Source organism: Leguminivora glycinivorella, chromosome 19 (assembly GCF_023078275.1).
Source record: "Leguminivora glycinivorella isolate SPB_JAAS2020 chromosome 19, LegGlyc_1.1, whole genome shotgun sequence".
Lineage (NCBI taxonomy): Eukaryota > Metazoa > Arthropoda > Insecta > Lepidoptera > Tortricidae > Leguminivora > Leguminivora glycinivorella.
The window spans coordinates 11,799,269-11,823,212 of NC_062989.1; the positions used below are offsets into that span (position 1 = coordinate 11,799,269).

The 23,944-nt window shown below is 37.9% G+C and overlaps 1 protein-coding gene across 1 annotated transcript in view; it reads left to right on the plus strand.

Moving 5' to 3' along the window:
* The window catches only part of LOC125236253 (optomotor-blind protein), a 175,967-nt gene that overhangs the window by 29,832 nt on the left and 122,191 nt on the right, over positions 1-23,944 (plus strand). The window contains 2 exon segments of the mRNA XM_048142943.1: positions 14,805-14,918; positions 17,405-17,558. Of these exon segments, the coding sequence (XP_047998900.1) occupies positions 14,805-14,918; positions 17,405-17,558 (268 nt within the window).

A 23,944-nucleotide genomic window follows, 5' to 3' on the forward strand; every position in this document is an offset into this window, starting at 1 on the left:
TAGTTTTGAATAATTGTCCAGCCGCTATCGCCCGATCGGGGACATGACAACGACAAGATGTTATTCTTTTTGTCGCGGCCACTAATCGACACCTTGTCGGCGGAGACAAGTAGGGTTGACAGATTTTTGACTTTCAAAAGTTATTTGATTATTTAGTGTGAATTTTTAGAGATCGCTCCGGGGCTACGTGTATCAGAGTGTCGGTTTAGTCATTGGCGTTATTGCATTTGTCATTTATCAGTTTCCAAGTTTGCCAAGGACTATATAAGACTGTATATTGTATAAACTATATAAAACTACCATACCTCTGAGGCAAAAATATGCCATCATTACTTGTAAAATACAGGATGTATACTCCTTTGCTAATGCAATTGGTTGATTTTTTGTCGACTTTTATCTCCGCTGCCGCTTAAAAGTGGAAAAATAGTTTAATTGTCCAATATTTTAGATAGATTAAAAAGTGCATATGTCATAGGTAATCACATTTGTTTATAATTAAATAGGATCGGATTTAATTTTGCCGTAACTTTTTGACAGCTTGACATTTTCGGGTAAGGCCTTCGACAGTAATTTATTCATTTTGAAATATTTACATACGTCAATAATTATTTATTTTAACCGTGTCCGTTTGTCAACCCTGGCGCAGCGCCCGTTCCATCAAAAGTCCCGCTTTTGAGTCTTTTGAGTATTTTTTATAATACGTTTTGATGACGTGTCTTATTGATGGCATTGTATTTCGACGTTTGATTAAAAAATATTTAATTTGATCGTATTTTGCAACCCACGTTGGTATGTCACCAATTTTAGAATTTGCAGACGAAAATTGTGCCTTCTCGACGTCAATACAAGGAGGGAAATTGGTTGAAAAAGTATTGCAAAGGAGAATCCAGTTGCCGATATTATTGCTTTGACTTATATGATGTTTGAGGACAATAATATTCATGTTTAGGAGTTATTATGGCAATTTATAACCTGTTGAAGTCTGCAGTAATAGCGTTTATGTCGATAGGACGCCTACAAGTGAGAAGCTATTTGGAAACAATAGTTTGCAAGTATAAATGGAGCAACGTGTTAAATCACTATTGTTATCTTAGGGTTTGAGTGAAATAGTGAGAAAGACTTTAATTGGCAGTTGGAAAAATATGGATAAGGTATTTTATTTCTTTCATTCGTGTAGGTATTTCTTCATACTACAGTGTTTATCATCTTCACATAGAAATTTAGAGCAAAAATCTACACATAAGTAAGTGTCAATGCAGAACCAATTTTTTTTTCAAAGTCAAAGCGGTTCCCAGACTTCCATGAGCCTTGGCAAAATACCGGGATAACGCAAGGAGGATGATGATGGCATAAAAGGTTAGATTCTCAAGTTCGCCCAACATCTATAGATACGGTCGGCTACATAAATATCTATACAATTTGGAACCTTCTTCCCCAGTTATAAGTTTTAATATGTATAGATATTTATAGACGTGACTGTACTGAAATAATTTTATCAAAAGCTCATCACAGTCATCACATATCTGTACCATTATCCAATTAGACGAACGCAGCAACTATAAGTACGTGATACTGATCCTATTTCAACAAAAACGACGTATCTCACTACCGGGTTATGGAGAACTATGACATTTTGAACCTGAACGCATGTCATAGACTCGATGATGGTAGTTTAGACGTTTTGGATCGGGGGTAGATAGGACAAAGGTGGCGCCGAGAGCGGGCTTACGTCACGTCTCGCCTTATCTCTAGGATTCAGCGGGATTCCTGAATTGAGACGAAAAAGCTCGGATTTTGTACTAGACGCTGCATGCAATTTCATCATGTAATAATTGTAATAATAGATAAAAACTGTAATGTGTACTTGTAATCGACATAAAGCATAGAGGTAACAAACAATTCTGCTGTCGATGTTAAAAAAACTGCAGGATAAAATTAAAGGAGTGTGAGAGTAGGTATACAAGTTTCTAATGGGTGGCAACGCCCATGCTGCTGGCGTCCATAGGTTACGGTGACTGCTTTCTATCAGGCGGGCCGTATGCTTGTTTGCCACCGACGTGGTATAAAAAAATCTGCAATCAATTTGATAGCAAATAACATTTTGTGTGTGCTCTCTGCAGGTGTCGCCAACAGCTATTAAACACCCAAAATGTAAAAAAAGCTACTCAACAGCTCCCTTGTTCGCTACCTCAGACCACCTTAGATAAGGGTTTTTGTTAATAGCTATTTATATTTAGTTTTAACCTTCTTAAATCACGTTAGGGCTATTAGAGAAGCGGTGCCTTTTAGTTACCAGTGACACTTTTTAGTGCTTTTTTGTGGCGTTTTGTTTTACGAGGTTGACCTCAGTGGTTCTTGAAGATGACATAGTGTTAGGTGCTGTCCTTATCTTGAGTTTTGAGTTATAATTTTCTCGTCCTTTTAAAGTGTGTGAGATTTATATTGATGATTTTGTGTTGGGTGTTTGGTCGTACCTATCATGGACTTATATTGATCGGGATATAGACCGTGATTACCTTTTTGATTTTTGTCGAGCTCCTGATATTTCGACGCAGTTGCATACATCATGATCACGGAAAACTGACGTAGACGTGTGGATGTCAAAGTTGCGTACGGTCTTTATCCCGGTCAATATAAGTCTAATGAAAATAAACCTGAATCGTTCAAAACTCCTACCTGTATTGGTTCATCATCTCTATATTTGTATACCCCAAAGGCTGTTTAGGAGAGATCGATCTTTATCGATAAGACTACCTACGTAGCGCCTGTTGTCTATCTCTATTTAATAATCAATTGTTATTTTCTTAGCCTTATTTTTTGCAGAGCCGTACCTATAAAGAGTACTATTCTTTATACAATATATTTATCAAAACTGGAGTGCGGAAGTGTCTCATGACACTCTAAAAACAAATTAAATTATTTTGTATTTTAAGTAGTCACACTACTATTATACTTCACTTGGTCACTTTTTCTTTGCATATGACATTTATTTCATGTATATGTCTCATGTCACGTTATATACCTCCTTATTCAATTAGTTCTCGTCTAAATTACGTTTACAATACCTCTAACCTATTTTAAAACCGTCAACAGAAAACCTCGAAAACATTTCCCCACAAATCACCTTATTTTTACAAGCTGTTCGCGTCACAGCTCGTTCCACTATTTTATACCCTGAAAGAATTATAAAATGCAGCAGAATTGCATTCCGTGCTACTTTTGACACTCCTAAAGTGTCTGTTGTTCTGAGTACAGTCAACGACACAGCCACAGTATAAGGACGACACAGCTCTGAATGCAAACAAAGTGACAAAAATATGTTTCTTAACAGAACTTTATTGCCTGTGCATTAAGGTGTGTTCACATATTTTTGCCACTTTTTCTGTATTCACAGCTGTGTTATTGACTGTACAGTAAGCGACAAAAGCTCAATTCTCGCCCTAGTATCTGTAGCAGGACTTTGTTGCCGGGTGTATTTTGTAAGTTAGTAGGGTAACCTAGATTTCGTGTGGATTTTATGGTGTCTTTGTAGTACATGAAGGTCTTCGATTTGTTTCTATTTTTAACCCCCGACGCAAAAACGACGGGGTGTTATAAGTTTGACGTGTCTGTCTGTCTGTCTGTCTGTTTGTCTGTCTGTGTGTGTGTCTGTCTGTGGCATCGTAGCTCCCGAACGGATGAACCGATTTCGATTTAGCTTTTTTTGTTTGAAAGCTGAGTTAGTCGGGAGTATTCTTAGCCATGTTTCATGAAAATCGGTCCACTATGTCGCCGTCGGGGGTTTTTTCAAAATTTTTTACTTTAGTAAGTTTCCAACATGGATTTGTATCTGTTGAAGTTACTTAGATCTTAAACTTGTTATTTTGGCAATTGTTAGTGCGTAGCTACTACAGGGGCCCATTTCTCAAAACTGAAAGTTACAAGTTACAAGCGGAAGTCTCTTTCTTGTCATATTAGACGTAACCATTTAGGTTTACTAAGTAGATATTCAATTTCTCGTCTTGTTATATTTCTTGCACCTATTAGCTCTTATTGATCTCTGTTTGGCCCAAAGGTTAGCTGGTAGAGAATGCCTTCTGGTATTAAGTTCGTCATTTGTACATTTTTTTACTGTGCAATAAAGTTTAAATAAATAAATATTAGGCATTGACTACCCCTTGTAAATTGTGACTTGTAGCTTCGAGAAGCTTATTTTTAATATTTTTTGAAAAATATGTAAGAATTTTAACCGAAACTAAGAATAGTTTCTACTGTAATAATATAATTGCTATCTGAATTTCTCTGAGCACGTGTCGCATTTTAATTTCGTTATTACTTTTATTAATTAGTTAGATGGTGTCCGGTAGCGGAATTCATGGTTATCTTTATAGCCGATCTCGGCTCTACGTTACTCTACGTGCCTCTAAAATACAGAGCGTAGGACGGTACAAAGAAGTAGAGCACTGGAAGAAACGGTTCTAGCAAAAATATCCCATAGTTAAAAAAAATACGAACATTTTTTTTTTCGATTTCTAAAAATAATTTTACATTATTTATCAATATATAACCAAAAAGCACTTTATCTACTTACTAATTTTGATATTAGTAAGGTATTGACGCATTTTGCCGACAAATAACATACATGTTTTGTTTTATTTTCGACCATACGGAAAATATATCCAGACTAGTTGCATATTGTATTGTGATCATACAACTCTACACAACATTTCAAAATGTATTCGCAAATCCTGGCTATAACTTACAATTCTAATTTCAAATTCTAACGCGTTCGAAATCAACCGTCCTCCATCTGACGTACCCACGCGCCTATGTCACTGGCAGCATAACACGGGAGAAAACAGACATAAAGTTAGATGCGAAAATTAAAAAGTTATGACATTTTTGAATTAAGAATGACACTCGTAAATCCATAACGACTTAAGTGGATATGTATACTCTCATTCGAATTCTGGTTTATACAGCTATCATATACAACATTTTGTGAGCGTTTCGGACATTAGGTATAACGCTGTCAACGTAGTTTGATTTGAATATAGGATACATTTTATGGTGGTTCCGTCATTTCAGTAATAAGAATAAGATCATCATGCGCCTACAGGCGCCATATAAAAATGCCAGTCGTTGAAATGGATCTAAAACTTAAACAAATGACGTCAGTGGTTAGAAAGAATTTTAATTTGGTCGGTTAATGTTACAATTTAACCTAAAACACCTGTTCTAGTTTATTAGCTTTGTGTGTCGTATAGATAACGCGTTGATTAAAATGATTAATGCGAACAAAACGTGTTTTAATTTCGGTGAAATTAATTTTACTTACTCATTAGAGTTTCTAATATGTAGGTACCTAAAATTACGAATAGTAAATAGGTCGAACGAAGTTTTTAATACAAGAACATTATGTTATGATACATAATTATAGGAGAGCAATCAAAGAATAATTTATGTACCTACTAAATTGATTTACCCTACCCGGATCCATGTAACATAGTCTACCTATATAAATATATATTTTATGAGTATTTGTTTATTTATTATTATATTAATATATGTATATATTTGTTACCATGTGTATACAAAATTTGCATTTAATTCTTGTAGTGGTTGTACATTTTTGAATTGGTCACTCATCGTTAATTCGCTTCTACTCATTTCCTCAAAGGTTGACTGGAAGAGATCCCATTAAGGGATAAGTCCGCCTACATTGTATATTACTGACTCTGTAACTGTGTCTCTTTTGTTTCCTTTATATACAATAAAGCTTATACATACATACATACATAGTCATAAGTCCTAGACATAATGCATGTACATGACTGCAATAAACCAATATGAATATGAAGTTTTTTTTTAAATTATGAATGGGCTTACTCTTTGCCACAGACTAGCCAAAGGCAAAGAGGATCGAGTATTATAGAGAGTTACTGTCAAAGTAAAATGTGTAATCACAGTGCATAGACTGCCATCTCTCGACACAAGCTTAAAACTTTTGAACCTCAGTTTTGACAATTTGGCCCATATTGTTAGCTTGATACATATTGTGTTAAAATGTCAAATATTAATATTAGCGCCATTTAGCCGAGCGTTCCCCAAAGGTGTAACGCCATCTAGGCCACCGTACCTTTTTCTCTAGGGCTTTGAGGTACGTTTTTTTCTTAGACTTTATCCGTCTATACTACTAATTCTTTGCTAAGTTTTTAAGATAAAGAGGGTTGCTATGTTGCTGAAAAAACAAAAGTACATTCGTATTTTTTTTTATTTATTTATGGAAATGTCCTTATTTTTATGAAAAATCGACGTGTTAATACACATTCACACCTCATACAAAATTTGTTAAAACTGCAAACTTAACATTGGTTCAACTTGACGTATCAATTGAACGACCAGCATATTCATATACGTCCATACATACAGACATGCACTGTAATTCCTAGTCACTTATGTATACCCATATAACAGAAACTATAAATTACCTACAATTACGTGTTACATACACTTGCAAGTTCATACATATTACATACGATGTGACAATCACTTAATACCCGCTAATTCATACATACATACATACAAACAAACAGTTTTGCAAGCCGGTGTGAACAGTAGCCTTTGCTCTTACACTTCAATTAAATGTTATTAGCAAAATGGCTGGTCATTTTTAGTGTCCACAATTGTTTTGTTCCTAATAATGTAAAAGAAACCTTATGTAGTCCGATATAAAGTTTATTTTCAGATAAAATAGGTACTGCCGGAAAATCCGGAAACATTGGGTAGCAATTTATTAAAATAACCTAACCACAAAATTAAAATTTTGAAAAACCCTCGACATATTTAGTTTACCGATTTTCAAGAAACATGGGTTCTAGAACAGTTCCGACTCATCTTTCAAACAAAAAAAAAACTAAATCTATATCGGTTCATCCGTTCGGGAACTACGATGCCACAGACAGACACACAAACACACAGACAAACAGACAGACAGACACGTCAAACTTATAACACCCCGTGGTTCTTGCGTCGGGGGTTAACAAATACACTTTAAATCTGCTTGATACGGTTCAAATTTCAATATGCTGTTAGATTTAATTATCGAATAAAATGCTATGTTATTAAGGTTCAAAATCATGTATTTCCTAATAAAAAAGAGTTATGTAGATATAGAAATGGCAACTAGGCATATAATTACAAAGAAGACGTTTACCAGTTGTTTGAAAAGATGAAAACGTAATTTAATTAATTGAGATACGGTTGTACTCACGTTATTATATCGCTATTGCTGCGACATGTTTCGGGCCAATTCGGAGGCCCCTCTTCAGGCGTATAGGAGTTCACGCGACGGCTAGACTCCGCAAACTGAACGCGCCGCTCGCCGCTCCGCCCGCTGCGTAAACGTAATTTGTCTTAAGTATCATCATCGTTGAATTCATTTTCTTATAATTACGTGTAGCAACGTATTGTATGGCACACTTTTTTTATTATTTCACGGATTTCCCATGTCAGGTACAGCGGGACAATTTCGACTGGGGGACAAATGCAACTGATCCATTTTTGCCATGTTTTACATTGTTTGCATTAATAATTAGAGTGCCACTGGTTATATAATTATTACTCGTGTCCAGTGGATATGTCACCGTTAAATTGTAAAATCCGTTAGTTTATAATCTCACTAGTGATATTATGATACATGTGGAACTCAACTCAATAGTGTAAAAATGGAGAAAATAGATCAGTTACCATGGCCCCCCAGTCGAGATTTGCCTCGCTGTACCTTACATATTTATAAGTGTGTGATTTTTTAAAGGCGGAATTTCGTGAACATCAAAACTGTGAGCCTCCTGTAACGTACTTGTACTATTAGATACATATTCTGTGATGTTTACATCTACTCAAAGACATATGTAACTCCGTATAGACGGATAAAGTCCTAGAGAAAAAGGTATGTTGGCCTAGATGGCGTTACACCTTTGGGGAACGGTCGGCAAGATGGCGCTAATATTAATATTTGACATTTTAACACATATCAAGCTAACAATATGGGCCAAATTGTCAAAACTGAGGTTCAAAAGTTTTAAGCTTGTGTCGAGAGATCAGTCTATGCACTGTGATTACACATTTTACTTTGACAATAACTCTCTATAATACTTGATCCTCTTTAATCTACTTAATAAATAAAACATGAAGCAACACAGAAAACTCAACAAAACCGAATCGTTTTAATCTAATTCCCTAGGTATTAGTACGGATTCTGACGTGTAAAAATCAAGATTGGTGAGTTCAACACGCTGTCGAGCTAGGCGTACGTTTACAGCATACCTAGGTACGCTAGATATAGAGATTCGTGTGAAAGACGAGCCGTGTCGATGACTGACGCCCGGTGGCACGGGGCTAACTGACGGGTAAAGTCAGCCCTCATTGATGACTACAGCCTACACGAGGCACTAACGGTTAGAGAAAACATTCATTGATGACTTTTAGACTAAAATAGAATAGAATACCTACATTTATTTTTCGATAAAACACAACAAATAGAATTGCACGAGAAGGGTGTCTTTCAAAGTCATACCTACACTGGTATTTACTACATTTTGCACTTTCGTTACAATTTCGAGAAGTATATTTGCTGTTAGATATGTATTTACTAGGCACTGTGCACTGGTAAGATTTTACAGTCAATAGAATGCTGATTCCGATCCGACGTCTGTAGTGAACGAAACGAAACTGTTATAAATAAGGTACAGCAGGGCAAATCCCGACTGGGGGGTAATTTTATTTTTCATTCTCAATGCACCATTTTTATTTGTCTCTGTTTAGCCCGATGGTTGACTGGTAGAGAATGCCATTAGACATTAAGTCCGCTATTTGTACATTTTTTATTTTTGTGCAATAAACCTTAAATAAATAAATATAAATTGATTAAACAACTCGGACTGAACCAAAACAACCATTTGTAACTGATACTAAAATTCATTTTCAACTTGTGGACCACATTTGATATAGGAGTTGGGGAGTTTTACGTTAGTTAATGAATTGTACAACCGGGCGCCACCGCCGAAGCCGCAAGAATGCGTCACCGCGAGCAGATGCGCCCCTCCCCCCTTTTAATCACCCCCGTCGCTTAGCGAATTTCCTCCTTGACCCCCCAATTAAAGGTGGAAACCCATTACACCATATCATGCTATGACCGTGCTATGAACGTGTCAGGCACGGAATGTAACGCGACACGGATGGCTATGCCCACTACAACGTGTCCACATCATTTCATATCCGGGCATAACGAGTTAAGTGACCGTAGTGTACGCGTATCATCCCCGTAGCATAGACGAGTATAGTGACCGTAGTGTCCGCGTATCATCCCCGTAGCATAGGCGAGTATAGTGACTGAAAGAAGTATGACAACGCGTGTATAACGTGCTTCAAACGGTCACCATACGCGGTTATACCCCGTTTGACCGCCTGCACGCACCGTTCTATCACCGTTGCGTGCCATTCACGGAGCGTTTCGACACCGGCAAAATATCCTCGCCGACAATATTTGACGGTCCGTGCATGGCACGCTACGGGTATGATCGGTGATGGAACGGGCTAGTATGCATAGCCTCATACTTTGTAATACAAAGAATATTTTTTTGTCTGACACGTTCATAGCACGGTCATAGCATGATATGGTGTAATGGGTTTCCACCTTAAGACCTAATTGGTGACAGCTCCACACTTCGGATAGTTTTTGATCGTTAACTATTTGTTGAAAAAGGTCGATGATTATAAGTTTATAAAACACAGACATAGTACCAAAAACATATTTACGCGACCTTTACTATCAATGTCTTTGCTAATAAATTTATTTTAAAACATTGACTGTTAATATATCTCTGAACTTGCCTGCACATACGACCTGCTCCTAGTCTGATATTGTTATCAACTCATTAAATTCCTGACAAAAGCGCCTTCAGCGTAAACGATTTGTGAAGCAACCACTGTTTTCTGATTGATGTCGCCTATTCTGTACATTTTAATGTTCTGATACATATACGGGGCACACTGCGGCATTCAGCGCGATCACGAAACTTGTGTGTGCTGCTGTTTATCTCAACATTAATAGTTATTTGTTATAAGTACAAGGGTGCACAGTTATATTTTAACGCCGAGTGTGGAACTGAAAAACGAGCAAGCAAAAGTATTCTATAGTTGAGGACTATAATTTCAACACACGACAAGTAAAATACTCGTACATTTGCACCCGTGTACAACACAAAACTTTTCCCCTTACCATAGCGAGGAAAGTACAACGCAAAAAACGCGTTTATCACTGCTTACAGTAGTTCCACAAATGGTAAATCTTCTTCATCACTAGATTCACCCTATTTTATGAATTTTAAAGCAGAAAATTTGACTATATCAAGGTAAAATTACGTTATCCATTAGTGGATAAAATGCGTTTACAGCAAAAAACTTGTTGAACGAACATGAAATAGTACATTACGATACAAGTGCGTAAAAAGGAAGTTCGAAACGAGTGGCGATAGATTAAAACACTACCGAAGGGAGTGTTTTAAATTGACACGAGTCGTATCGTACGACGTTTTTCAGTACAGATGAGCCTTCGAAGTTTTGACCTGGCATATAATGAACCACTTCTCGCACTAGTGCGTAAAAAAACAACATCTGTACTGAAAACGTTTTTTCTCTCAGTGTACACTATTAAGTTGAATTCCACATGTATATCCACTGAACACGCGTGCCATATATAATATAACTAGTGGATATTCTAATTAAAAATGCAAACATTGTAAAACATGGAAAAAAGTGGATCAGTGTCATTTGGGGGACAAATTGCCCAGTCGAAATTGCCCCGCTGTACCTTACGCATAATATGCGCGCCTTTGCGTGATCGGTGTGTATGTATATGTAAACAGGTCAAGCAATTTGCCTACAACATATTCTCAGACACAATACGCAACTATAGAACTCTTTTCCCACCGACTTACTGTTCCAATGACTATTAAAGAGTGTTAAGACATGTTTGAAGACATGTCATTGCTGCCGTTCCTCATAGAAGAGCTTGGTTGTTTATAGTTTTACTTTGTATGCTGCATAAACCGGTGTACAAGCATAATAATCAAAAGGCAGACTAACTAAACTAAACCATTTAAAATAGTAATTTTAACGCTTTAAGATGCTTTAGATAAATATAGGTAATTAGGTACTATCTGAGCCATTATTTTTAAAGTTGTCAACCCCACTTTTTTGTAACATGGCTATTTTTACGCGATTCATACTCAGAATCGCGAGGTTTGTCAATCCTGATAGGAGAAAAAAAAGTCCCAATATTTCCATACATTTTTCAAACCTTCCATAATTCCATTCCGTTACCGCCATACAAAATTTTTTTCTATGTATATAAGTATTTATATATTATATATATCTTTGTCTGAGTACCCACAACACAAGCCTTCTTGAGCTTACCGTGGGCCTCAGTCAATCTGTGTAAGAATGTTCTATAATATTTATTTATTATTTATTTAAAATGTATGAAAAAATGTTAACGGAATGGGAAAAAACCTTGATACACTTTTTTTCTCGTATTAGGATTGAAAGAGCTCGCGATTCTGAGTGGAAACCACATAAAAATTTCCAAATCCAAAAAAAGTGGGGTGGACAATTTGAAAAAATGGCCCATCTGAACGTCAAAGGAATGTATGTAATTTTATGGCGCCTGAAAGTAACAATTTGGAGGCGCTTTCACTTTCTTTATACAATGAACCCCATGACGTTTACGCTATCAAGCACCGTAGTCCAAAAAGACAAAATCTCATGGTATTACGCTTTATTCTAGTGTGAATAAATCCATGATACTAATATTATAAATGGGTAAGTGTGTGTGTCTGTTTGTTTGTCCACCTTTCACGGCAAAACGGAGCGATGAATTGACGTGATTTTTTAAGTGGAGATAGTTGGAAGGGATGGAGAGTGACATGGGCTACTTTTTGTCTCTTTCTAACGCGAGCGTAGCTGCGGGCAAAGCTAGTAAGTAAATAAATAAATAAAGTATGACAACACCTTGTCGTCCAATGTCAAACAGCTCCTACACCCATGACACTTACATATACACACATAAACCCGATCACGTGGCGGGTAAGTAAAAAAAAGTAAAAGTAAGTAAAAAATCGTTTATTGTTGCACATAAACACAAAGTCATTTGTTACAAAAGATAGGTAAAATTTACATCCATTTGTGCATATCCTAATTATTGTTAACACAAGTTTCCAGGGGTCCCCGCACTAGGCTAGGCCTGTACCGCGGGAGACCTGTATTGCATTTAAAATATGTCATGAAAGTTAGAAAAACAAGTTAGCTATATAATTAAAGTACAGTGTAAACAATGATTACCAACTTAACTTGGCATGTGTCACGCCGATATTAATTCATCATCTTAGTCATGTTACAGTGACACCTTGCGGTTGTGGCTAGAACCTTTAAGTACGAACAGACGTATGTCTTTAGATTTCGCTGTAGATGGACGCTTTTTGGCACAGTGTAGTAACCAAGGACGCAAGGCTTGTGTTGGTGCAGTAGAAAATAAACAAACAAGAGCAGTAACTAAAAAGGGTAAGTAGCTATGTATGAAAAATGAAAGTAGCTGAATAGTATTTCAGTTTTCATTAAAGGTATCGCGAAATCTACTTTTATATTAGGTACTACATACTTATAATATGTTTTATACCCAGATATCAAGACAGAAAAGCGTAAAATATTTGCCACCTTACAGCTTACTATGGAAGTGTTAATGGAAAAAGCACTGAATAATAAATCGGCATTAAATGGAGACACCATTTATGGCTAAGTAATAAGCTATTTTCAGTTTCTCACGCGTTTGATTTAAATACAATAAAAAACCTAATTTAAATCACCACGGTGGTAACCAGAATTTCGAGCTAATAAAAACAAATTTGGATCGTGCTAATGTTATACAAATAAATCGGCTTTTATGGGTATCTATAAAAGCTACACTAATGGCATTATAAAAGCATAAAACACGTAAAAATCACCGACGGCTTGGCGCTTTGCATTCGAGATGAGATGTCACTGACCTGTCAACAGAAGTGTTTAACGCAACTATATTTTCCCAGTATTATCAGTTTCAAATAGGTTGGCAACGCAACGCGCATGTGACACTCCTTGAGTTGCAGGCGTGCATAGGTTATGGTGACCGCTTTCCATCACGCGGACAGTATGCTTGTTTGCCACCGACGTAGTATTAAAAAAATATGTATTGCTACTGAACTTAGAATGATCAGGTTCTACCCATTTAGATTTTTGTTTCCTTACAAAATTGTATATGTCATATAGCATTTAAAACATTATGACAGTCAAAAAGGTTAGAGTTTTTTTGTAAAATCTTTTTTCTCTGCTTTCAGAGTATTTTTTCAAATTGTGAAAACCAATGTTGATACTACACATATATACACATACACTACACATACACTATACTTAGTATTAATTTGATTTAAAAAATGAATTATGACTTGTAGTTATCGATAACTTAAAAATGTGAAATTTTACTATCTTAATGTTATCATGTAATATATTCCTGTTTAAATCTACAATAAATTTTAATGAAATAACGCGGAATCAACTTTTTAAGTGCAATTTTTACAAGGACTTGAGCCTCGGCTCATTAGGCATCTTATTTATGGCGCCTACGTGACGACGGGCGCTGATGGATGTCGTGTCTCCAAGCACGGGGCAGGCATACAAAACTGTTTGTTGACTTGATGACGTGATAAATAGAGAGGTCTAAACTTGGCGATTTGATTCTGATAGCCAGGAATTTTAAACGCGTAAGCCTAAAGCGCTTTTGATCTGAAAAGGGAATAAGAGTGATAGTAATGACGATTAAGAAATTATTGGTATGTTGGTATCTAGATTTGCTTTCGTGACAGACACACAAATCTTTGTATTCATTACATTTTTTAAAATTGTAAATGGGCTTACTCTTGGCCACAGACTAGCCGAAGGCAAAGACGTGGCCTATGATGGAGTGAGCTCGCCCAGAAGATGACATATGTATAAAATAGTTCTAGGTACATTAAACATAAATAACAAAGAAATCCTTCGTAGCAACAGTTGTGATAAACTACCTGATGATAAAAAGATTAATACATAATAGATAGATAGATTGCAAACAATTGCAATGTTGTCATTGTCACTTAAAACTATTGCGCAAATCGTAAATAAATTAGTCTAAGTAAACAAACGATTGCTTCTACAAATGACGCTTAACTAACCAAATACCAATTAATATCGCGTGAGGAAGAGTAAGTGGTAAAACTGTCTGCCTTGTGCAACGCCCGATGACATGACAGATTGCACTCTCGCACGCTGTCGCAGAAAGCAGTTGGTTTTGCATTTACACGAGGCAGTTTACATAGCTGAAGCTTCTTGGGCATGTTTTGCAAGTTTCTGTACCGTTTGAAGGTTATAGTCACTTGACTAGCCTATCAAACGCTGACAACTGGTACGTGCATGTATTTTCGTTTTGAAATGTAAAATTCAAATGCGGCGCGATACTGGTAAATAAAATAATAGAACCGACATATCGTGGATTTTACCTTCATTTGCAATATCACATATCACTCAGGAACAATCAATGAGCAACTTGTTTTTATACTGTGTAATTAGAATAAGTGTGTATACAGCAAAAGAAAATTTAAGAATTTTAAGATCAATGTTCAGGAACTTCTTACGTTTCAAAATTTAACTAGTAAATTGGTCGTAATATCGTTTCTACAGGGGCCATTTCCGATTTACAGACAAATGTTCCCTCAAATGAAGTTCCGCGTATCCGGATTGGACGCGAAGGCCAAATACATCCTCCTGTTGGACATCGTCGCCGCTGACGACTACAGATATAAGTTCCACAACAGGTAGCTTGCCTGGTCATCCATTGCCTGTGCCATCACGACTTCACCCCACCCACCATTCGAAGCCACTGAGAACCTGGTGTCGCAACACCAGATTCTCGGAGCTATTTGACGTTCACGTCGATTGATGACTTATAAACACTTTCTCAGCCAAGCTTCTGGTCCCCACGCTACGCAACACTTAATCACCGTTCTTTAATTGCGGACAAACCATTTGATACAAAGCACGCTCAATTTTAAGGGCAACGACATGTCGGACAAGTGTAAGATCCAAATAGCCCGACGATTAAGGATTCAACTCGCATCAGATGGGTAATATCATTAAAATATCTTTGTCTCAACCGCGGCGGTGGCGTAAAAAGCGAACCGGCCGACACCAGAGGTGAGAAATACCGGCGCGACTTGTTGTGTTCTACTAAATTAAATCGAAATTGGAACTAAATGCGGCGACAATCAAGTCGGGAGATCTCGTTAGGAAAAAATAGAGATGAACCTTCCGGGTCAGCTCCGTGAGGATGCGACTGCGGACGTGTACCGAAGCGCCGGAGATCGATAATTATCGTAAATGATCGTGTACATTGTTTAATTCCCGATGACAAGCGGCGATAAGAACGACTCGTTCGCTTTACGTCAGTCCGATCGACGGCCAATATCAAAACCGCCGACACACGGGTTTGCCAAGTCGAGATTTGGCCGATAAACTCAGATTTAATATCCGTTAATTAATACGACCCGGGCATTCCGGCCGAATATGCGACTGTGATTCAGCCGTAAACCGATATCGGAGCCGACAAAAGCCTCCAGCTGCCTAACTCTGCTAATACGGTCATAAATTACTCGAAATCTGTGAGGCTCATCGATTAACTCGCCATTACCATCGGACCGTTCGTTTTCGAACTCCGTTCGATATGTCAGGGGACAAGTTTTTTCTAGACGGTGTTTGGAAGGCGTGTTTTGAGTTACTGAGTTTTCGTTTAACACTGCATTTACTCACGTCTGGTGGTCACGATGTTGCGCGACGGCATAAAATCGCACAATGGGCGCGTACCTCGCCATTTTTGGTCGTCTGTGGCGGAAACACGGCCTTTTTGTCTGTAGCGAAATACTCGGTGACACCTCATTGCGCCGCGCCGCTGATTAGAGCTCGCATTGATTCGTGAAAACTCCTAATATAGGACGAATTGCTCTTTGTTCTTCACCTTTAAACTTTCTCAGCTTAACTAGAGCGCTAACCATATAAGATACTCGGTTACAATACTGCGTAATTAGGGCGGGTGAGACCATAAGCTGAAGCAGTCGTTTCTCGCCACCAAAAGGACGTAAAAAGTGAAACTAGTCCGGCGGCATGTCACACAATCGACGTGATGTCAAATCGTTGTCGCAAAGAACGAGTCCCAATCCATGTTTTTCTCTCGTATTGCTTGCAGACGTATGTTTCCTGCCTACAAAGTTCGCGTTTCTGGTCTTGATAAAAAAGCAAAGTACATTTTGCTAATGGACATCGTAGCTGCCGACGATTGCAGATACAAATTCCACAACAGGTATAAATAAACTGAAGGAATTAAATTAAAATAAGAGTTTACTGGTAGCGATTGTGTCGGGGGCCGCTTAACGGTCGGTAGCTGATCTTATTTTAATGTAATTCGTAATATTGAAAACAAAAGGCAAGAAGCATGCGTATTTATGTACTGATGTGAACCGATAGGGGATCTGCGCTTTGGTAAACATTATGTCCCTTTCCTTAGCCCGCGGCTCCGAGGGAGAACCTTCCGAAATCGCTCATTGATTCTTGAACAAGGTAGCCCATTAAGCCAAAGGAAGTTCGCGCTTGAAGCTCAACGCACCCCAATTCTGGCCCTTATCTTCTTAAGAATTACTCTCCATTCAGTAATTTGCTGCTTCACACCGCAAACTTGCTTTGGTTTTGTACATTTTTTGTTCCGCAGATCTCTTTTCACTCACATTATGTTCCATGCATTGTTTATTGTTATACCATAATACTAAGTTGCTTTTTTATTGCCATTTGATAACCGCATTATGGGGGTTCTTAGAGCACATTGCGTGTCAATTATGTAGATTTTTTTGTTAATAAACTAAATCCTTCTCCATGCAAGTGGTGTTGGCTTTTTTTCGCAAGCATCGATTTTCATGCTTCAATACATGCATAGAATTAACGTTAGCTATAATTTTTAGTTGAAATGTAAACTATAATTAAAACCGACCACCTGTCTTGAGCATGCTCATAAATAGTCCCCTCATAAAGTATTTAATTAAAACTTGTTTTAATCGCGTTTACAAATCAGCCGACTTTACATTAAATATGAAAAGCTGTCCTAGTTCAAAATTCCTACGCCTTCATTCACTCTTTAACAACTGTACTTCTTTTGTTTTACCATCTCTTCTCAATCAAAAATTTTCCGCTTCATAAATAATGTCCTCTCCCTCTCCAACTAAGGGGGTTTCTGTATCTTTTCTCTCTGTTCCCGGAGCCGGTGGATGGTGGCCGGCAAAGCTGACCCTGAGATGCCGAAGAGGATGTACATCCACCCTGACTCGCCATCGACAGGCGAACAGTGGATGCAGAAGGTGGTCTCCTTCCACAAGCTGAAGCTGACCAACAACATTAGTGACAAACACGGATTCGTGAGTACCGACTTTTCTTACAGGTTTTGGTGTTGGTGATATTCTTTTTAAGTTAGTCTAATGTTTTATGAGATGAGTAATCTAATAATTTATCGTTAAGGCAAAGATAAAAGTGCATTACAATTTCTTATAAAGTTATGAAAATTAAGAAAGTTGATCTTTGATGACAATGATGACCTTTGTTGATAATTTTCAGTTTACACGAATTTAGAGATGAAATAAAACCCGAAGCCTATCAGATTGTCCAAAATAAAGGTATAACTTTAAATGAAAATTTAGGGTTAATCATATTAAATTACCTATATGTTTAACAAAATATTTCTCGCACGATTTTGACGCCAAACATGTAAAAATTACTGAGGTAGATGCAAACATAAAGTCGTGTGTCACTTTCTATATCACTTAAGTACTAAACGTTCTTTGATGTAACGATAAGGTGGATGATTTAAGGTTATCTTCCAAAATGTAGATTTTTATCTTTGCCTGTACTTCAATCATGTGGTCCATGTACTCCACAACCCATAAAGATTACGCCGACACCAAAACCCATGCTTTTGTATTGTGTAACGCGTTTATTGTCAACTGTTCTGAACAACAAAACCTCGAGATTCTAAATAATGGGGCTCATGTCAAAACTGCAAAAAACGTCCCAAAAAGTAGCAGTCGCAGCAAAAAGTTTATAATGTGGGTGATATTATAATTAAAAAGAGGTTCGTGGGTAAGGACCCCTGTCGACGGCCAGCGGGGAGCATTGTGCCTTTTACGGTTATTATGGCTATTTACTTTGGGCACCCATCAACTCGAGTCTTTACCTCAATGCCGATAGATCGGCGCTTTCAACGGCGCCGTTACAAATTGGGAGTTTGAGACTACTACTTTTAATTTTTTTTTTGTTGGAGTTTATTGTACGTTGAGAGTTATACAATACAAATCATTTGAACGTTACGAACATGTTCTATCTTTAAAAACACAGGGTTATTTGATATGATTAGTTTCTGATCCTTCAGGAGTAGGTACTTTATCAAGCTGAGCAAACGATATCATAGTTATATGAGTTATATCACGGGCACCTTTGTCAAATTTGCGGTCATCTTCTTCAACGTTGACGAAGTACAATTTGAGATCCAACATAAAATTTCGAGCACGTACGCCCGTAATTAAAGTCCAAAAACTTAATTAGAAGTCCGCAGTCCACCCGAAGTCTCATGCCGATTGGCTAACGAAAAAACCGAAAGCACAGCTTCGATTTCAAAAACGCTACTGAAGAAAGCGGCCCTTTAAACATAATACACTTGAGCGCATTTACACGACCGCGATCCAATCATAGATAAGACGATTGTTTTTTTCTTTTTTCCGATGCGCGTTTGTTTCTTTTTTTTCTTTCGTGTCAGGTCTTTTGTCTTTGACGAGGGGTAATTGAAATAACGAAGTCGCCGCGAGGTATGCGTAGAATTTTGACAACAGCTGACTTGGTACGACGATGCGTTTTTTGTGTTAAAATTGTGTGGGTTATTAATTTTTATGTCTTCCGATAGTTTATGATGTGGTAATAGCAGATGTTTGTTCGATATGCAAGTTTAATTAGTGCGTTTGATGCAATTTGCACAATTAGGAAGCGGTGTAAGTTTTAATTATACACCATAGATACATAAATCATATTTTATAGGTTATCGTTTATGAAAATCGTTCATTCTCTACATAATTTTTATATTGGCGTGTTCACTATATTTTTATGTGGGCCCACTATCACTTTTTTTGTAATTCTAATTTTTTTTTTCATATAAAACGTTTACTTTCGCACACTTGCTTCTCCAGCGTTAAGAATAATTTTCAACGAATTCGGCAGTTTAGTTAGACTTGCATAACTTTTAGGCCGGACGTGCTAAGTTCTATACCGGGGCTCAAAATAATATCGTGTCACAATCAACAAAATCCATATCCATACTAATATTATATTTCCCGACTTCCTTCTTCGCAATTAGGTTAACTATTTGTAGCTGGTATCCCACGCTATAGCCTTACACGGATCTTAAGAGGGTAAATTAAAACATTAATGTGGCAACACTACCATTACCACCATCCGACATCACCGGTTCACCGCCCTCATTCTGTTTTTTCCGTGCATAGCCTTAACACGTAGTATCGAATATTCAAACGTGCCTCAAGATGGCGCCTAAGAAGAGGAAAAGTGATTTGGATTATTCTGAAGAAGAGATACGAGAAAAAATCAGAAGATTAGAACAGCAACTTTCGAGGAAAAAGATCGACGTCGAGTTATTTCTACATCGTCATCAGACGACGACGATGAATATGGTTAGTATTATCTACCCTCAATGTATATTTTTTTCTTTGCACGTCGACGTACGTCAAGTTTTACGTAAAAATGTTCTTTTATGATGCGAGACATCTGCACGGGGTGTCTTCTTCATACAATATAAGAACGTTAATTGCCCGAAGCACACATAAATGACGAGATGTGATGCGTTCGTCCTGTATGGGGTCGATACCTTCACGACAAAATCTCTTCGATAAGATATGCTGTGTTATGTTGCGAGGCATCTGTATGGGATGTCTTCTTCATACATTATAAGCACGCTTTGTCCAAATGGGACTAAGTAATGCTAGATTTACCTAAATGGGCATTCGCATATCGTTACAGAACAAGTCTGTACTCGTTCGGCTGGAGAGGCGCGCACCGGCGCGGCGATACCGTCGGCGGGGCCGAGCGGCGAGTCAGCGGAGCCTGTGCCGGGGCCGAGCGGCGTGTCGTCGCGGCCCGCGGGGAGGCCCGGCGGCGAGTCGGCGGAACCCGTGGCGGGCCCGAGCGGCGTGTCAATACATCGCGCGCGCGCGGACGCCGGCCCTACAGCATCGAGCCCCTCGCCGGCACCAGCGACGGCCGCAGCTCCTGAGGTTCCTTGTGCACCAGAGGTCGCTGACCTCGCGCTAAACGAAGACGTTCTTTTATTGCTGGGTGACGCGCCTGAACCGGAGGTTGATTTTGGTAAACCCGTACATAAGGATATCGCCTCCAGGTGGCAGGAAATCCTTATTAAGGGCCTCCCGAAAGAAGTAACTGAGAATTTGCTCAAGGAATACTTGATTCCACAAAACTGTGACTTTCTAGTCCCTCCTATTCTTAACCCAGAGGCTAAAGTAGCTTTATCTGACTTTATGGTAAAAAGAGATGCCGCATTATCGGCAAAACAGAAACAAATAGGTATTGCTCTAGCTGCCTTGTCCCAAGTGGTTGAATTAGTAATAAATAAGGAAACTTCGACACAGAAAATACTTAAACCATTGGGCGACGCTTGTCGTGTTCTTTGCGATAGTCATTTTTGTGAAACTAAGACCCGTCGTGGGTTCGTAACTGCAGCCATTAACGCTGATGTTAAAGATATTATTACCGAAAGTCCTCGAGACAAATTTTTATTCGGTAGCAATATAACTGAGCAATTAAAATCGGCTAAATGTATTAAAGAATCAGGATCTGTTTTAAAGCAAAGCAAAAATGAAAAATCTCAAAAGTTCAATGTTAATAACTTCATTAAACGTAAAAACTATAACAATACACAGTATAGCAGCCGTTTAAACTGGAAAACAACGCCTCGAAGAGCCCCCAACAGACAGGAGCACCGGAGACCTTCGACGCGTCGTCCGGCGACGAGAGCGAGCTTTCAACGGAGGGAGAAGTCGGAGCGGTCGCCGAGCCGGAGCAGGCGGGCCAGGAGGCGCTAGTACCCGAGGTAAGCTACTGCGGGCGGCTCAAGCATTACGTTGCTAACTGGTCCCAAGTCACCGATGATCCTTTGATCATATCTTGGTTAGAAGGTTACAAAATACCTCTTACTACTACACCTATCGATACCTGCAACCCTACCCCTACCCTACCCTAAATCCCCCAAATCGTCCCCTACCCTAAATCCCAGGAACACTCTGATTTTACTAAAGCCATTAATTCATGCTATAGAGAAATGTTCACATCGTTCGGATGAATTTCTATCGAGTATATTTTTGATTCCAAAGCCTAACGGCGATAAAAGATTTATTTTAAACTTAAAACGTTTAAATAAACATATCACTACGAGTCATTTCAAAATGGAAGATTATAGGACGGCTGCGAAACTAATTACAAAAAATTGCTATATGGCAAATATAGATATGAAAGATGCTTATTGTTTTGGTACCAGTTCATCGTGATTTTAAAAAATATCTGAGATTCAAATATAACGGTACATTGTATCAATTTAATGTTGTTCCTTTCGGAATTGTATCGTAGCACGTATGTTCACAAAGTTACTGAAACCTGTTATGGAGTACTTACGGGCTCGTAATTTCGTTTCAGTAATTTATTTGGACGACATTTTTTGCATTGGACGAACTTATAGTGAATGTTACGAAAACGTAACACACACAATTTCACTTCTAGAAAATTTGGGTTTTCTAATAAACTTCCAAAAAAGTTGCCTTGAACCTCACAGAGAATGCAAGTTTTTAGGTTTCATGTTCAATTCAAGATACATGACAATGTCACTACCTAAAGATAAAATTAATAAAGCTTTATTAAACTTTTCGCACCTGAAAAAATGCAGGCTCAGAGAATTAGCGAAATTTATAGGACTGCTCACCTCTGAATGTCCAGCCATTCAATATGGGTGGCTACATACAAACAATTTAGAGCGGTGCAAATATCTTTGTTTGCTAGATAATCCTGACTATGACCAAAAAATATCCATACCTCGGTATTTCAATTCAGATATCTTGGTGGTTACAAAATATTCATCATGGTTACAATCTATTGCGTTGCAATGAATTAAAAAAAAAAAAAAAAAAGAAATATTCTCTGACGCATCTGGAACTGGTTGGGGTGTTTTTTGTAGTGGTCAGGAAGCATCAGGTTTTTTGGAAAACAGACGAGATCAATTTGCATATTAACGTACAAATACGTTAAAGGCAGCTTTTTTCGGATTAAAGGTCTTCGCTGAAAATATGTCAGATTGCGAGATCTTGTTGCGAATAGATAATGTCACTGCAATATCGTGTATTAACAGGATGGGTAGTATACAATACCCACAACTCAACCAAATATCCAGGGAGATATGGAAATGGTGTGAAATGCGTAAAATAATGATTTATGTATCTTACATAAAAACTAAACATAATCATGAAGCAGATTTTTTGTAGTTCGGCGCATGAAAATATTGTAACCCATTTTGGAAAAACACATGTTGACCTTTTTGCCAGTCGGTCGAATGCGAAGTGACAAACTTACATTTCATGGAAAAACGACCCTAATGCCTGGGTGGTCGACGCTTTCACTGTCTCCTGGTCGAGTTTGTTCTTCTACGCGTTTCCACCATTTTCAATGATTTTAAAAATGTTGCAAAAAATTATATCAGATAAAGCGGAAGGTATTGTCGTTGTACCATTTTGGCCTACCCAACCCTGGTTTCCGCTCATGCAAAAGTTAATCATTTCAGAAACATTATATTTTGGACCAAACATAAACCTTCTGACGTCTTCTTTCAGATCTGCACACAGTCTGCACAAGACTCTTATCCTGGTTGCCGTCAAATTATCCGGCAGGCGTTACTGAAACAACAGATGTCCCCTAATGCTATAGAAATTATGATTGCGTCCTTAGCGGATAACACTTATAGACAATACGATTGCTGTATACGGGCTTGGGTAGATTATTGTAATTTGAAAAAATGCGATTATTTTGATTGCTCAGTTATTACTATAATAGATTTTTTAAGCCTGACCTTTGAAAAAGGTGCAAAATATAGTACGATTAATTCATATAAATCAGCCTTAGGACTTATTCTAGGCCCAATAATTAATGATGAAAAAATCAAGCGATTCATGCGAGGTGTATTCAGATTACGACCTACTGCCCCAAAGTATTCTTTAACGTGGAATCCAAATATTGTTTTATCTTATTTAGCCGACAAATGGCCAAACGAAGATCTTGATTTGCAAAAATCTGTCCATGAAAACTTCCACTTTATTAGCATTAGTGACCGCGCACCGTGTCCAGACTTTGTCTTTAATAAAACTAGATAACATACAAGTCTACAATGATTTGGAAATTATCATAAAAATCCCTGATATCATAAAAACATCGAAAGCAAATGCTTTACAACCTGTGCTCAAACTCCCTTTCTTCAATGAAAGGCCTGAGATTTGTCCGGGGCGAGCACTTGTATGTTATATAGAAAAAACAAAGTTATTGCGTCAACATAATCAAACAAATTTATTTATCAGTCATAAGAAACCACATGGAAAAATTTCGTCTCAAAGACTTAGCCATTGGATAAAGGACACCTTACATAACAGTGGTATAGACACTACGTTGTTCAGTGCCCACAGTACGCGGCACGCGG